Consider the following 17,052-nt stretch of genomic DNA (forward strand, 5'->3'; position numbering starts at 1 on the left):
GTCTGCACCCCAAACGATTCTAATCCCTAGACTATTATAATACCTACACTATTATAATTTACAGACTATTATAAGTCGCTCCTCACCCAAATGCCCACTAAGAGATTAAAAAGAGAAATATTAATCTTTTATTCATAATTCATTTATACAACCTAAGGTCCCAAAGAGATTCACTACAAATAAGGAAAGAGAACGACACAAAAGAAAAATATTAACAAAGAATATCTATACATTAATATTGTTAAATAAGAAATCTAACAGGAAGCAATATAATTATATTGTCTTAATTTAAAATGAGGCTTACTCCACATATCGCCTTGAGCCTAATCGGCCTCTCCTAGAGAAAACATCTTGAGGCCGCCTTAAGCCTTTTAAAACATTAGCCAAGACACCACTAGTTAATTAACTATAATGCCCTTACTAATATCATACTAATCTTACCAATACCCATATGCACCTAACTAGTACTCTCACATTCTTCAACAGTTTTCTTACGACTATTTCTTCAAAAGAAAAAAAACAAACAAACAAAAACAAATCAGAATTTTTTCTCAAATCAGTTAGTTTGAAAAAAAATAATAATAATAATTAAGCTTTCAATCTCAACTGATATCATACATGTACTGCTAGTACTTATTTGAATATTGAAATGCATCGCATTCATTAATATCAAAAATCAAAAAGGCTTTTACATTTAACAAGCTATTTTCAAAAACACTAGCAGCAGTGCTTTAAGATCGGACTGTTCCCAAATGTTGGAACGTCTTATTAAAAATATCTTTATACAAGGAACTGTCAGCTATTTAATTCGAAACAAAGGTGAAACATATAGTTTTTACTTTTCACATAGATTAGCACCAGACAGACAACAAATATGTGCAAAAAGGTAAATAATTACAACTTGTTTGTGAGCAAAACTAGTAAAACGGGTACTTACATCTCTTCTAGACAAGTAAGCTTTCAGCTTAGGTGAAGATACAGCCACCTGGCTTGCTACAAGTTTCAACGCAGCATCTGAAGATGTCTTTGGTTTAGTAGGTCTTACACCCAGCTTTCTTCTGCAGTCAACAGCACCACAATGACAATCTTGATCTGCACCAAACTGAACAAACCTGCTAAATTCATTAGCCAGAGACAAACCGTACGGGAAATAGAAAAATATATAATAGAGTAGATGTCACAATATTTCCATTACAGCAATCATACGGATATTCATCTTTTTCAAAGAAGGCACAACAAGTACTTAAAACTAGTATAGCTCAAGAGTTCAGCAATTAACCATACTGATAATCGTAGGTTAGATGCTCGCCCTTTGGTATGTCTCGAGTTGCAAATATGCCGATTCTTGTTTCTCCATCTATAATCCTTCAAGAAAATAATTCATATAAGCAATTACATCGAAATGAATATATTTCAAGCTAGAAGGTGCAGACACTATTTATGTTGGGTACCAGTTTTGGCATTACATGAACCTGCTCATACATCTAAAAAATGTCCATTTATTTCAATATTTTTTAATTTTTCAATACGCTGGGACGTGTTTATGACAAACACATTTTCATAAATAAAATAAAAATAATTAAATAAATAGACCATTCACTAGATTAAAAAGCCCACTGCCTAGTGGAAAATGGAGGTAATAGAAAAGCACACCTATAATATAAACCTAAACTAAATATGTAAAAGAAAATAGGAAAATTACTAGTTTGATTACATTTTCAGGTTTGTTTGACAAACCTCTTTTCTATAAAGGCTAAGGTTTTGTATCCCCTTCTTACTGTGTAAATGATTAAGTCATCGCTAAATGGCATTGATCAGAAAAATTTTTGTCTATAGAGACTAAGGTAACGGAAGAATAATCAAAATATACAAAATGATGATGATCATCATCATCATTATAATAATAATAATAATAATAATAATAAATAGATAGATAAATTTTTTTTAATAAAAGCAACCACTTTCAGTGAGAAAAAATGAAAGAATATATAGATAGATAGATGATAATAATAGTAGTAATAATAATAATTTCTTTTGAAATGGAAACGAGTCTCTTCATTAATTAAATAAAATGAGACTAATGCTCAAAGTACAAAAGAATTATACAAAGAGCTAAAATCTCTAAGGTTCAAATAATCTAGGAAAACAAATACACAGACGAAGCAAATCAAAGCCAAAGATCTACAAGGAACGACATCAAACAAAATGAAGCCTAGCAAGTAACTATAAAGGGCCTCAAACACTAAAGCAAAAGCTATCACCAAGACATTAAACCTAATAATCTCCCACAACTCCCTTTTATAACTCTCGGCTTCTCTAAAAATATCTACAATTCCTTCCAAGTCAAATCCCTGATAAAGAGTGAAAAAAAAAATCCCTCCGTTTGACAAACCTTATATAAAGGATATTGTAGATTTTCTCCTTCAGTAGTTATTAAGATTGAATTCCCCTATGATGTAAAAATTAAGAATTAAACTCGGTTCTTCAGTATTCAATAAAGTGGAAAAAAAAGAAAAGAAAAGAAAAAGAACTGATCTGCCCAACCCAACATGCAATTGCCCTATACTCTATTTTCTTACAAATTGGCACTTTGTCGACTCCATACACGCACACATATTTGTGGGTGTCCAAACCACTTTGTCTGCACCTCAACTATCTAACAAACAACCCACCTGACCCAATAAAATTTAGGCGTCAAGGAAAATCATAAGATTAATGCATTGGTACTTGGTAGATAGCCACCATAGATTAAGTTTATTTCTGCTAATTTCTTTATGATGCACTGTGTTATCTCCATTTCTGTCGTATCAATATCACATGTCCATGGCATATCTGTGCAACGTTTCCAAGCTCCATTCAAATATATAACACTATACCAATTGGAAAGTTGAAAGAAGGATCAGGGAAATACCATTTCTGCATCTCAGTATTGGGACAACAACTGTGATTTATATATCTCGACTTATTTCCCTTGTATGTGGCATCAATTACCATATCTCGGTTGATCTCACACAAATAGAAGTTTGTCTCCCCACGATGCTTCATGTTCCATAGCCTTTCTTCACATGTCTTATCATCAATTACTGCATGTTTAATAATTGCACCCATTATGTCTTCAAATAGTAGAGGATCACGAAGTGCACACACAACGTACATGCAAAAAATCACAAAAATCAAAAAGATCAAATTAAGAGAACAATACCTTCTCCAACATATTCAATTACAAACTCTCCTTGTTTGATATCTTCATCAGCTACAATCCCCGAACCACATTTCTCAGTCTACAAGGTATAGCTTAATTTAACTGGAAATTCCAATTTAACATAAATCATGAAATAATTCCCTTTGTGCTATAATCTTATGAATGGATGAAAAGGCTACAATCAAAAGACTGGGAAGTAATGCAGAGTTTTCACAGCCTTTGTATCACACATTCTGATTTAGAGAGCAATTATTGGTTACCGATGGTAAAGAAGTGTTAGTTACTCATCTACTTGAAGTCACCTATTGGCTATTGTTAAGTTGAGAACTTGAGAAGCCTGTCAATTACTATAATTGGTATCGAACAGGTCATAACATCGCTTCGTTTCTTTGGGACTGCCTAGTAGGGGTTGCTTGGTTGAGAATTTTTTCTCAAACAAAATATAATTTTTCATTGTTATAATGAAAAGAGATCAATGCTCAAAACACAAGGATATATAATATTCAAACAAATAAAAATTGCTAAGACCCATAAGATAATCATCCAAAAATTGAAGATTTAGTAGAAAAAATAAATGTTCCCCAATCCAAACAAATATCTTCGACGTTTATATAGCTTGAGGTTGTGTAGCTTGGTTATTGTGCAAACGGATTAACCTGTTAAACATTTAAATGATTCAAACAAATGACTTTCTGAACAATTTTTTTATGTACATAAAATATAACGTCTAGTATACAAAAGCAAAACAAAAGGATGACGAAATTTACACACCAAATGGATTAAAAAAAGATTTCCAATTGGCAAAACAAGTCCTATAAACTAACATTTAAAAATGCTTTTGGCATCGAACAGGATGTACAAGAAAGACCCAAGTCTCAAAAAGAAACGTGAGAAGATCCATCCCCTTGAAACATCCTTTAATTCCTTTCAAACTATATCCTACAAAGACAATTGCACTGGTCTTAATGGATCCAGCTTACCTGTTGAAGACAGGGCCGATGAGGAGCTGGAAAAGGGCAGAAAATAAACAGGTGGCCTTGATTCTTACATCATTCTTGGACATAACACGACATATAAGGGAAAGTATGAGAGACATCTTTGTACCTTTCGGGACATCCAATAAAAGAAATCTTTTCTGCACCCTAAAGCACTTATTCAGCCTTTCAGTGAAAAAAAAAAAATCATTCACCTATCTAGCACTTTTATCCTTTCAGATTAGATTGGAAAAAAAATGGCAGAAAATGACATGCTTATCAGTGAAATTAGGAATCAAAGAGAGAATTAACTTCGAATTGATCAAGCCAAGGTAGGTGCTTGTCTTGAAAGAACCGCTTTGTAACCAAACTTTAGAGAGTATAACTTTAACTGCATTAGACGGCAAAAACTGAGACTGATGCTTCAGGGAAGGATCAACTAGAATCTGAATAACATCAAATCTTGAATACATACAGTATAGCAACTGAAGTTTAAACATAAAGAACAACTTCAACCACCAAGACTAGGAAAAACGGCACTCAATAAAAGATGTTGAAGCCCTTGATCACCCACCAAACAAAGGGAACAAAAGGAGGGAGAGAAATAGTGAGATGGATGCTTCTTTTGAAGAGTATAAAAACAGTTGAGCACACAAAAAATCATAACCCAAATACTGATGTTAACTTGTTTCGGGCCTAAGATTTCCACAAAACCATATAGAGAAGTTAACCCATGAAGAAGAGGCAACCAAATGCTTGTAAAGAAAGCTGATGGAAAAATATCTTGTAAACTCTAACCTCCAGCTACATGAAACAGGGTGATCAACCACTCTTTTACCCCTAATGAACTCAGTAAATGCTGAAAATCCAACGCTTCATCATCCTGCCATAACTGTCTAAAAGAGGTGGACCAAGAAAGAGTAACTGATCTCAATGGGCTTGCACCATTGGGATCGGAAGAAATTCTAAGAAGGCGTGGGAAATATGAATCAAAAGTAGAAAAATCCAGCCAAGAATCATGCCAAAAGAAATCCTGCTGCCGTTACCAAGCTTAAACAAAAGAAGAGATTTTAAATGCCATGGATGCTTTTACCACTTGGAAGAAATTTCCAACCCAATTGGCCAGTAACCCCAAATTCCTTTTAACAAACCACCAAAATCAAGGGAAACCCAATCCCATTTCATCAAATGGTTGATCTTACTACCATTACGCCCTTCCCAAAGAAATGGTCTCATCACCTTAGACACGACAAAAGAATACATATTGATATAGTAAATTGGAAGGTCAAAGAGTACCACTTCATTCAAAGTAAGTCTTCCACCGGGAGACAAGTTGAAATGTTTCCACCAAATTTCTCCGGAATTTAATTCCGGATTCTGATTTTGAAGGAACTTTTTCAATGCAACATGCTTGGAAATTTCACCTAGTCCTTGAATGTTACACGATACGATTTCCATGATGAGAACACCAATGAACTTTGCTTCATCGTAGGAGTCGACTGGCAGTAACTTTACACAATTAGAACCCACAAGCTTCCACTATGGAGCAAAAATTAGATGGAATTTGAGAAGACGCAAGAAAGGCCTACTTTTAATGTTTGATCAGCAAGTCTTTCGACTGATTTTTAATATAAGTTCTCCAAAAGGCTTCCCTATGTTGCTCTTTTGAAAACTGTGCTTTAAGCTCTGAAATCAAAGAATGAATTTGTCTCCCTCACTGCCCACACTAACAACTGAATCATCATCAAATACAATAGGCAAAGGGCTTTTAGAAGGAGAATGACAAGAATACCACAAACAAATTGAGTTGACGAATCCAGAAAAGAAATGGTTGAATCTCTAAATCAATGAGAGGGATGAAGCAATTTTGAGCAGCCATATAAAGATTGTTTTGCATTATGTCTGAAACCTGGGCATAAACGCAACAAACTTCGATTGAGTCATCATTGATCTCTTTTAGTTTATAGTAATGATGATAAACTTCTTCACATGAATAATAAAATGGAAGTGCTGAAATAAATTATTATATCTCCTTCAACTTTGCCGTTTGAAAGAATGATGTTACCTAAGTGTTCCCCTTCCAGGATGTGAAAAATGGATTGATTATTTTTTAGTAAGTGAGAGGAGAGAGGATCTTCAACTGAAGTCCGCAGGGCTTCTAAATTAACGACACCATCTTTTTCTGAATAGGTGAGAGAAGGAATAAATTTTTGCTTTGAAACTAGAGAGAGACATTCTTATTAGCAATAACCTCATCCCCATGCATAAAAGAAATGGTTGAACTATCCTTCTATAATATGAGGCAATCATCTTCACAACACTTTATTAAATCTAAAGCCAAAATGCTATCTTCAACTAAAAACTCTTCATCTTCCAACACTTGATTAGCTCTTCATTGATCGGTGGAATTTGACAAGACTTTTGCAAAAAGAGTACCGACTACCGCGACTTAAAGGCTTCACACTCGGGGAATTCAAAGATTCAATAGCATCAAGACTAAGAGAAAATTCACCAAAATTAAAATCCTTAACAACCACCGTTGCTAGAATAAAGCCACAAAATTTCTTTCCACCTTAATAATAGCAGATGCAGTCTATAAGCAACCACAGGTTTGGGAGGACTTTTCCGATCTCCTAGTAGTTTTCCAATTGCATCAAATACTAAATTCTTCCAATAAGTGGTAAGTTCTTGACAAGAATCCAACCTCCATAGCATCTGCATATTCCTTTTAGAATAAATCCTACCAGATCAATGTTCTATCTTTCATTGAAAATTCCCATAAAGCCTCAATTTTCCATCAACTGTCAAGGAAGAAAAATTATCATGAAGCTTGAACAAGGTCATTTTGTCCATAAATGGATTGAAGTTCAAAACAAACTTCCAGCGCCTTTTAACTTCCACCCAAAATGTTAATTTCTTTCATAAGACGGATCACTGGAGGAAGGAACACTTACCACAGACACACTAGGACTTACCATCTTCCAGGCTGGCAAATCACATCAGCAAAGGTCGTCAAAAAATAGAGCTGACTTTCTAACCCTTGTGGCTTCTCAACTTTTGTTTACAGAATTTATTCATAAACGGATAAAGGTAAAGACCAATTCATGAAGAGAAAGGGGTAGATATTGAAAGTGACGACGAAAATGAGGATGAAACTATCAGATACAATGATGAAAATTTGTGGAAGAACCTAGCCATGATAATGATAATGATATCTCAGATGAGAGATTTAGATGTACCAATGATATTGTGGATGAGATATTTCTTGTCAAAAAAATAATATTGTCAATGAGATTTAAACGGATCGTTCAGATTTTTTTTTTATCATGATAAATCTTAGTATATTGTGTACTTTTGAGAACGTCCCCGATTTCAACAGCAAAGGAACAACGGAAGAGCCCTCTTCAGGGCCATCTTAAGCCTCATAAAACTTGGCGAAAAATTATACCAGATCACAAAAGCAAACAAAAGAATCGAACTTATCTTTAAAGAATAAACCATTGTGGGTTCGCCTAGTAGTAAAAGAGGAGACACAGTCTCAATAACTAACTATGAGGTTATGGGTTCAATTCATGGTAGCCACCTAGGAATTAATTTCCGAAAAAGTTTCCTTAACACCCAAATGTTGTAGGGTCAAGCCGGTTATCCAAATAAAATAAAAAAATTAAAAGAAAAAAAAACTTATCTTTAAAGACTATGACATTCCTTCTATGTTCACCACAAAATAGCCTTAGCCACATCAGACCAGAATATGTTTTCCTTGTCATTCAACCATCCACTAAAAGACTCCATTGTGCCGGAGCGTAGGAGTTTTATGAAAATATGTTCGGTCTTAGTTGATGAAAACCTCATAATTTAGAAGATGGGACAAAAATTCACTTCTCTGACACAAAGTACATATTTAGAGACAAAACAAAGTAAGGGCTCTTCTCCGCAACTTATCACAGTCCAAAGTATTCATATTTCAATGAGATGCATACCAGACAAATAATTTGACCTCTTGGGGAATTTTAACATTCCACGGCAGAGGAAAGACCATGTGATTGGACATAGAATGGTTCAGCAAACACATGAAGGAAGAACAAAAGATAAAATCCTTGGGAAGGGTTTGGACCCAAAAACGACTAATCCCTCCCCAAGACTAACAAAGAGCTTCCGAACATAGATAAAGGGACTACAATATCAATGTTTCCCTATTACACAGGGCCAAAAGAAACCAAGAGAAAGAGTAGAGTGTTAGGCCTCCGATTGTGTTACAATATAGTAGGAAGGTAAAAAAGGGAAAAGCACTTGTATGTATGAGTACGGTGTCAACTTCTAAATCCTATGGTGCGGCGACTACAGTTGGTTAGAAGATAGGGAGAGAGAGAATATAGGTGAGGAAGATTATGAGAGAAAGTTTATGTTTGGTTGTAGTTCTTCTCGAGAGTGAGAGAGAGGGAGGATTCTCAAGCTTCAGTTAGGCTGGGGAAGTTGTAATTGCCTTATGGCTTGTTTCTTGAATTCAATAAGACTTTCCATACTTGTCCTATCATAATGTCACATCCTAAAGAAGGACAAAATCCACCAAATGATTGTTCATGGAAGGTAAATGGTATCATGGAGGAAATCGAGAGCAAATGGATTTATCTCCAACTACTTGCCCTTCCAAAGAAGGAATAAACTTAGAGAAACGGGAAAACCCTGGAAATGTACTTTTCCAAGGATATATCTTTGCATTATTGTCCCTAACATTAATATTCCTCCACAAGGCATTCATTAAAAGAAATCCCTATTTCTAGTTTTAAGATCTCCAACACCAAGACCAAGCCCCCCAAAGATGAGTAAGAAAGTAAGCTCCCCCTGACTAGCTCAAAGTATCCCCCCCCCCCCTGCAGCCTATTCAGAAGAACTCTCTAATAATCATCTCCAGTCACAGTCTTCCTTGAGCAAGTGAATAACAGGTGCTTGCATTCATATAAAGTATGCTTTGTTTATGGATTTTTAATTCATGAAATAAAATTTGTAGTTGAGAGGTGGATTTCAAAAGCCTACCATCATATAGCATGGATTAAATTTTGAATAAGAAAAATAATTGTTATTCATAAAATGAACAAGTATAAACAAGATACAAAAGACGAAAAGAGGGGAAAAAAAAACCCTCCCGTTGCAACAAGGCACCCAAAAAAGGTAAGTAATTTTTGAAGTGCCATGTACAAGCAAGGGAGCAAAGGGAAGCAAAGTTATTAGAAGAATACACACCTTAGTAAATTTGCGACCAAACAGGTCATTAAAAAAAACTGAAGATTAATAAAAATCCTCTTATTCAGGAGAAAAGGAAACAGATCCTATGACAAATTCAATCTGTAGTTTATCGGTACCTTGACCAGTTTCATCTTCTTCACAGGTCGGTGCTGAAATGGTTTGTTAAGACATGAAACCCCACACTTGCAGCCAGAAGAACAGCTAGACAGCAGCATCCTGCAAATACACCCAAAATTAATGAGGGAACAGGATTCAAGCCCTTAAACAGAAATTGACAAGCTTGGCTACAAAGAATGTAAAGTGTAGGCCACTGATTTACAAAAGGAATTTGGGTTTTGAATGGGACAACTTACCATCTAACTCTTAAATATAACTCCCCTGTTTCAATCAAAAAATGCTAGCCACTTCTTGTTTTCGTTTTTTTTATTTCCTTCTTTTTCTTTTTTGGGCTAAATTATACAAAAATATCTAACTCTGTGTAGCTTTTTTCAATCCCATTAATGTTTAACTCTATCCCATCTTTTCGCTACTCCCCCCTCAAAAATACGCTTTTCTTAGAAACTTCCACTAAAAGTACCTAGCACATGGAAAATTTCAGTAACTGAAACATACTGACGTAAGGTACACTCCGTATATTTATTTTGGTTTCAATTTATAACATTTTGAGAGTTATAATAGTAGCAATGAAGACTGCTAACTGAAGGTTCCATTTGTAAGATTAAGCAGTTAGGACAAAATTGACACTCGAGCATCAAGAAAAAATAAAACCAGGTGCATAGAGAGGACCAAGGTTCCAAAGCTTGCATGGCATCATTTTTGAAAAGGAGAATGAATTGCTCTTTCACTGCAACAAAGATCCCAAGGTGGTGGAAAAAGTTTTTTGAAAGATTCAATTAGCACTTAGAAGAGATTTAAAAGATGAAATGATCTTGAGCTATTAGAATGAAGATCCCTTACTACGAGGGAAGATAGAAGGTGATGGAAATTGGGAAAAAGTAGATTGTATTTCTTGAAATTTTGAATGCGGTTAACAAAATTCGACTAAAATGTTCAGATTATTCAATAAAAAATCTTAGGTGCTGTCCAGTTTGTCTGAAGGCCGGAGAGAATTGTCATCATATCTTTTTCCATTGTTATATAAAAGCAAGCAATCCTGGTTGGCTTTCTTTGATATTTTGTTATTCTTCGATTAGCTATATTCAAGGCAAAAATTAACTTGACTCTCCTCTGTGGCTGCAAGTTATAGGAAAAGCAAGCAAGAGTATTCTGTTGTTTTTTAATAGAGTCAGAAATATTGATTGAGATAAAAGGAAAGAGCACAAGGGCATAAAAAGAAACAAGCCTATGCCTACCGAAAAACCCCTTCGGGATTCCAAAATAAGTAATATGTTATCAAGTAAATAATTACAAAAAAAAAAAAAACTTCAAAACCAAAGCCCAAAACAACATGTGAAACTTCGTTGAGAACCAAACCTTCACAAGGGTCTAGTTAAGTACTTAAGCACCTTGGAGAACCACATCCCAAAAGGCAGCTATTGAGGTGGGAGACCCAAGCTACTTAAATACCACATTGGTTCCTCTTGATTTTGAGGACCACAAGGTTTGGTCAATTGACCCCAAGGCCGTTTTACTGTTAAGTCTCTCTCGATGCATTTGCATTCAGCCCCCAATGGATAATCGTTTATTTAAAGCCTTATGAAATTCATCCAGCCCCCGGAGAGTAACACTCTAATCTGGGTCATGATTTTTGGGTCCATCAATCAAAAGAAGGCCCCCAACCAAGTGCCTACGCCTACTTCCCTCGGTTTGCCCCCTCTGTTTGAAAGCAAATTAGACTTCCTCACATCTCTTTTTGCTTTGCCCCTTCTCCTCTTTTTGCTGGCATAGATTCTTCTCCATTTTCAACATTGTTTGGATTTTTTATGGCTCTCTTCGCTCCTCGATTCTCCAGTTTCTAGAGGGTCCTCCCCTCCTCAAGAAGCCAAGACTATTGTGGTTAAATTTGCTAAAAGTCGTCCTTTCCGAACTATGGTTTGAAGAAATCAGAGGATCTTTCACGACAAAGAAAAGATGTGCTCAGAAGTCTTTCTCTATGTAGAAAGAAGTGCAGCAACTTGGGTCTCCTTAAACAAGGAGTCCAGGGCTTACTCAATTCAAGATATTTATCTCAACTGGGCAACTTTCCTCTCCCAACCAGCCCTTTAATCTTTGTTCAGTATTGGCTCAAGTCTTAGTTTTGAAACATTCAGCAGCTATAGTCTTTCCTTCTGTTTTTCATCCATTTTTAGTTTCTTTCCTAGTCTCAGCCTGTGTTTACTGCTGGACTTATACAAGTTGTAATATTTATTTGCTTAGTTTTGTTTAGTTTTATTTCTGGGATATGATGTTTTGGTGCTAAAGGGTGTCAACCTAGTTGAGACCTATCTTTTTGCTTTTTGCTTCTTTATTATTCTCATTATATGTATCTCTTGTACTTTGAGATTTTTTGCATTAATAAAGAAGTTACGTCTCTTTTTCAAAAAAATACCACATTTGTCATCCCATTCCTTTTTTTTTAAAACAATTTTCATTGAGAAAAAATGAAAAAATACAGGGGTATACAAAAAAGTCAACCCAACAAAAAATCCCAACTACAAAAAAAAGGGTCTAACTAAGTAAAATGTTACCAATGGAATAGTTACAAAAGGTCTTTGAAATCGAGGCCCAAATGGAAACGGGAAATCTAGCCAAAGACCAGACTTCACTAAGATCCCTTTCCCTACCACGAAACACCCTATCGTTTCTCTCCCCCCAAAACATCCCAAATCATAGTACACACCCTAGCCAGCCACAAAAAACGCCCTCTCTCTTAAAGGCGGATGGAGGAGGAACTCCTTGATCGTCAACAAAACACTGCAATAACCAAACAAACTCTAAAACTCTAGCAGAAAAGAGCTCCAAAAAGCCCCACATACTGGCAATCCTAAAAACTATGATCAAGATCTTCCTCCACCTTCTGACAAAGCAAACAACAAAAAGGCCCTACAAGTAAGGTCCTTCTAACAAGTCTTTCAACAGTGTTAATCCGTCCAAGCAAGAGTTTCCAGATATCAATCGTAAAACTTTCTTGGGAACCAATCCTCCAAACCACGTCAAAAACCGATTCCCTAGGAGGGGAGGGATCCAACAACAAACTAAAAAAGGATTTACACGCATAACCCTTACTCAGATTAGGACTCCAAGTTTCCCTCCATAAAACTGCACCCCTCAAACAAAAAAAGAATACAGGTGACTTCCGTCATTTCCTTACCGGGCAAGTTGAGACGGAACTCGAGCAACAAAAACACAAGATTCTAAGACTCGACAAAAAGATTAGAGATCATACAATTTTTGGAAAAGGATAAATGTTAAAGGTTTGGAATGAAAGAGTAAAGGGATCTCTCCCCCATCCACTGGTCCTCCCAAAAAATGCATATCCTCATCTCCCACAAAACAACAAGAATAGCAAGAGAAGGCAGGAAGCTCAAAAGAGATATCTTTCCAAGGGTTTCGATAAATATTACAACTATTTGGGGTGGGAGAGCCAACTCACTTAGATATTAGAGCAAAGTCATCCTATACTACCTTGGTTCCTAAAGGTCCCTATCCCTACCTCTAAACACTCTATTGTTACTCTCCCCCCAAAATCCAATAGCTTGGGTCAACCATGTTAAAACTTTGATATAAGAACTTTGGCTTGAAAGAAACAAGGTGCCTTTCAAAATCAAAAGTACCCCTTGCATTGAAGGCTCTGTTATAATCAATGTATACAGGTTCTGCTCTATGCTAAGATTGTCAAAGTTTTTCCTTTTCTGAAATTATTTCTTATTGAACTGCTTCCTTCTATCTTTTCATTTATGGTTTGATAAGTTCTGGTTTGGAAGCTTTGTTAATATGTTTCTTTTGTAAATTCTAGTTCATAACTTCTCAAGTATCACAGAAAATTGTGTTTTCTTTTTAGTCAAATTGGCCTACAAAGAAAACAGTACAAATTATATTGGTTGACAGGGCAGTTATTTAAAAGCTAAATTTTCTGAAGCTACGGATGGAGAAAAAGGGAAAAATAAAAAATAAAGAATAAAAACAAAACAAAACAAAAAGTTCTATCAGCCATGATACCAAGGCGCCTTAAGGGCAAATTGCTTACCCACAATGACAATCTTTATCGCAGCAGACACCTGGAGATCCTGGTGAAGGGCTACAGGAGCAAAATATTCCATCATCCTCAACCCGTCTTTTAAATTTCTTTGTGAGGTAGACATCTTAACATTTGTCAACATCAACAAACAGAAAATAATGGAGAAAAAAAGGGATAAGAAAAATCAAAGATAAACAGTAAATATAAGAGGTTTCACTGGATTCCAGACAATTAAATGCAATGCATACTTTCAGCCAATAAAATTATAGTGAAATGGTTAATCACATTATTTGTTAATATGTACACACTCTGCCCTTAAGAAACCTATTACAATGAAAAATGTGAGAACTATCAAAGAAGAAGTCCCCTCCTCCCTAGGCTTACTGCACTGTTGTCCAAGGTAAGAAAATTTCTTTAATGAAAGGTACTTCAAAAAGAAAATGTCCAAGGTATACAAATTTCATCAATGAAAAGTTCACACTTCAAAAAGAAAGAAAGAAAAGTTTACAATGTTTAAAGTAGAACAAAGAAGAAAAGTATTAAAGGATACTACGCCTGATGAAGGTATATGGCATAGGCTTCCATTTGCTAAACCAATCAGGAAGTTCAAAATCAACTGGATTTCCAATCTGTCTCATCAACTTGTGGAAAACATTACCAATCCGACTGCATTCAGAATTCTAATCCAACGGGAAACGGCATGAGTGAGAACCTGACTTAGTTTTTATGCAATAAAATAACCAAATAATGAAGGGAAAAGATAGTATCTATTAAACCTTACAGGCTAACTTAACAAAGAAATATCCAAAATAATATGACCAGATTGAAGAAAAGGAAAACAAATTAAACCTAGATTAAAGTTCATTACGGATCCAACCTTCACCCTTCCATTGTGTGAGTGACTTTTATATATACTGTCGTCTTTCTAGTTTCTACAACCTCCTGCTCTGCTTGAAAATTCGTTTAGTATTTTAAATTTTATCACTACGACTAAACAATCCTGCTCGTAAAACTTAAAGACCAAAGAAATACATTCTCAATTCTCATGACACAACCTCAGTTAACAAAGTTAGATAGGAATCTTTCAAGTCTCAGTTATAGTTATAAAAGATTATTAAATGTATATTTAATGGGAGATGCATAGAAAATAATAAAGATAAACTAAATATGGTATAGAATAGACATCAAGGATCAATTGCATATAACAACAAATTCATCTACTTCATGATGCATAAAATTTCTTCAAAAAGATAAATTGTCCCAATTAAACTGAATGAACCACTACAGACACCACCAGCTAAGGCATAGAAGGTCATAGCCCCATGACCAAATATGCAGAGAGTATGTACCCTACTATAAGTTGACTTCAAGCTAAACCAAGAATAGAAGATGAAAAGTAAATTAGTAATAACAGATATTATAGATCACATTCTATTCTCCATTACATAAATAGGAATGGAAACAAGATACATTGCACATAAGCAAAGATCAGTTAACAAAAAACAATGAAGGAATCTCTTTGGACTACCTTTTTTATAGCAGGCATGACTCAGGAAGAGTTGCTACTCAGGAAAAGATTAATCATTTGACCTGCAGAGAAATGCTGCGCATATAATCCAAAATCTAAGAGCAAATAGGCGTACACGGTCAAGTTGAAGGGATTTTTTGACCAACTCACTGGTCACTGGAGTGACCGATCTCCAACCCACACTTCAAATTCCGGTTGAGTTGGACTGGATCACAAGTCATGAATTCTTTTTACCCCAATAATTTAAAATACTTAGATTTATCTAAAATAACTAAAATTTCACTAAACTCGTAAAACACCAACACATTAACGCATAATCTTCTTTTACATTGGATTTACAATTTTCGTTACCTCGCACTGAAGATTAGCTAAACCCGAGGCCCTGAATGTGGGATATCAGAAATGAAGATCTGAGATTTAAAATAAAAAATTAATTAAAAAATTTTAAAAAGACGGTGAGGATGACGAGAGAGTGGATAAGAAAGACTTACCTTTTGGAGTTGGACTTGCGCAATTGGAAATCGAACGACTGGATGAGAGAGACGCCGTGAGGAATACAGAGGGTGAGAGGGAAAAATAGTAAGCGACGCTGAGGAAGATGGACTGGGCGGACGACACTGTCGATTGTCCAAGACTGAGGGAGAGAAAGCGCAGTGAGCATAAGAAGTGGGGGGAAAACTGAAAGTGAAACCCTTAAAAAATGGATAAATCTAAGAAATGAACCATGTTTGTTTTGGGATTTTTTTTAATAGTGTATTTAAAAAAAAAAAACAATGTAAAAAATAGTGTAATGGGAAAGCAACGTGAAAAATAAAATAGCGAAGTCGTGTATCAGTTATATAACTTCACTAAATCGTGGATCAGTACACATCTATGAGTCGAAATGTGATTGGAGTCGTGGACTGGGTCCATAACTTGTGACTGTAGTCGTGTACCTGATATAGTTAACTGTCATTTGTCTGGCATGTAGGGTGTCGTGTATCAGGTACACGACTTTGTCTCTTTTAAGATCTAGCATGAGCCCTCTGCCTTTCATCTCTTATTCTCCCTTATGCCTCTCATCTTCCACTTCCCTTATGCCTTCCTTCAATCTTCACGAAAATCTTCCATTCTTCATAAAAATTTAGCAATCCTTCCATCCTTCACGAAAAATGAGTAGCCAAGAACTTCCCTCGCAGTTGGCACTCACGAAAAAAGTATCCCTCTCCTCTTGTTTTGCAGGTTGAATTGAAAATTAATGACAGTATTAAGCTAAGTCGGACTAAAATGAAGCTTAATTGCATCAACTGGTATAGAGAAGAGGGAAAGAACCATTTTGCCCCCACCAGAACATTGCCCTACGATACACTACAAGAAATTGTGGCTCTCCCAACACATCAAAGCATTAGAAAATATATCAAATCGCGTTAGAAAAGGACCTTCCAATGCATAGAGAACCGTTGGGAGACGGGTTAGGAGAAATGCATCGATAGATGATTTCCCGACGCAGACATGAAGCGTCGTTGAGAGTTCCTAAGACCCGATGCAGGAATGAAGCGTGTCAAGAGTAAGGAACTCTCGACGCGCTTAAGTATGGCATCGGGAGATCCTCTATCCCGACGTTGGTTAAAAAGCATTGGGAAATTCTCTATCCCAATGCTTCTCAACACTAAATAGAAGCATCGGGCATAAGTAACAACTCTGGACGTCTTTGTGCGTTAGGAGATGATTTTTTTTTACTTTTTTCAATTATTATCTTCATTTTTTTTAACCTGTGGTACTTTTTTTTTAGTTATGATACAATCTAAATTTAATAAAATTTTCAAACAAAACAAAAACAAAATTAATAAATACATTGAAATACTAAAATTTAGTTTACAAAATTAGAATATATTTCATTAAAAAAGATAGTTTAACAATAATGTTCATTTGAAACAAATACATAAAAAAAGAAAAATATATAGTCTCT

General features: G+C 35.4%; 1 protein-coding gene across 4 annotated transcripts in view; it reads right to left on the bottom strand.

Moving 5' to 3' along the window:
- The window catches only part of LOC103496934 (histone-lysine N-methyltransferase ASHH3), a 28,729-nt gene extending 12,899 nt beyond the window's left edge, over nt 1-15,830 (bottom strand). The window contains exons 1-11 of one of the 4 annotated variants that reach the window (XM_051084448.1): nt 15,596-15,810; nt 15,456-15,514; nt 15,255-15,309; nt 15,105-15,166; nt 14,127-14,256; nt 13,586-13,700; nt 9,537-9,636; nt 3,203-3,281; nt 2,912-3,083; nt 1,285-1,365; nt 938-1,112 (exon numbers count right to left, since the gene is read on the bottom strand). In XM_051084448.1, the coding sequence (XP_050940405.1) occupies nt 938-1,112; nt 1,285-1,365; nt 2,912-3,083; nt 3,203-3,281; nt 9,537-9,636; nt 13,586-13,700; nt 14,127-14,256; nt 15,105-15,122 (870 nt within the window). In that variant the 5' untranslated portion in view covers nt 15,123-15,166; nt 15,255-15,309; nt 15,456-15,514; nt 15,596-15,810. Of the gene's footprint in view, nt 1-937; nt 1,113-1,284; nt 1,366-2,911; nt 3,084-3,202; nt 3,282-9,536; nt 9,637-13,585; nt 13,701-14,126; nt 14,257-15,104; nt 15,180-15,254; nt 15,310-15,455; nt 15,515-15,595 lie in introns of all 4 variants that reach the window. The other 3 variants (XM_051084446.1, XM_051084447.1, XM_051084445.1) reach the window with 3 other exon arrangements.
- Between the last annotated feature and the right edge of the window lie 1,222 nt (nt 15,831-17,052).

The sequence above is a fragment of the Cucumis melo genome, chromosome 5 (assembly GCF_025177605.1).
Source record: "Cucumis melo cultivar AY chromosome 5, USDA_Cmelo_AY_1.0, whole genome shotgun sequence".
NCBI classification, from domain to species: Eukaryota; Viridiplantae; Streptophyta; class Magnoliopsida; order Cucurbitales; family Cucurbitaceae; genus Cucumis; species Cucumis melo.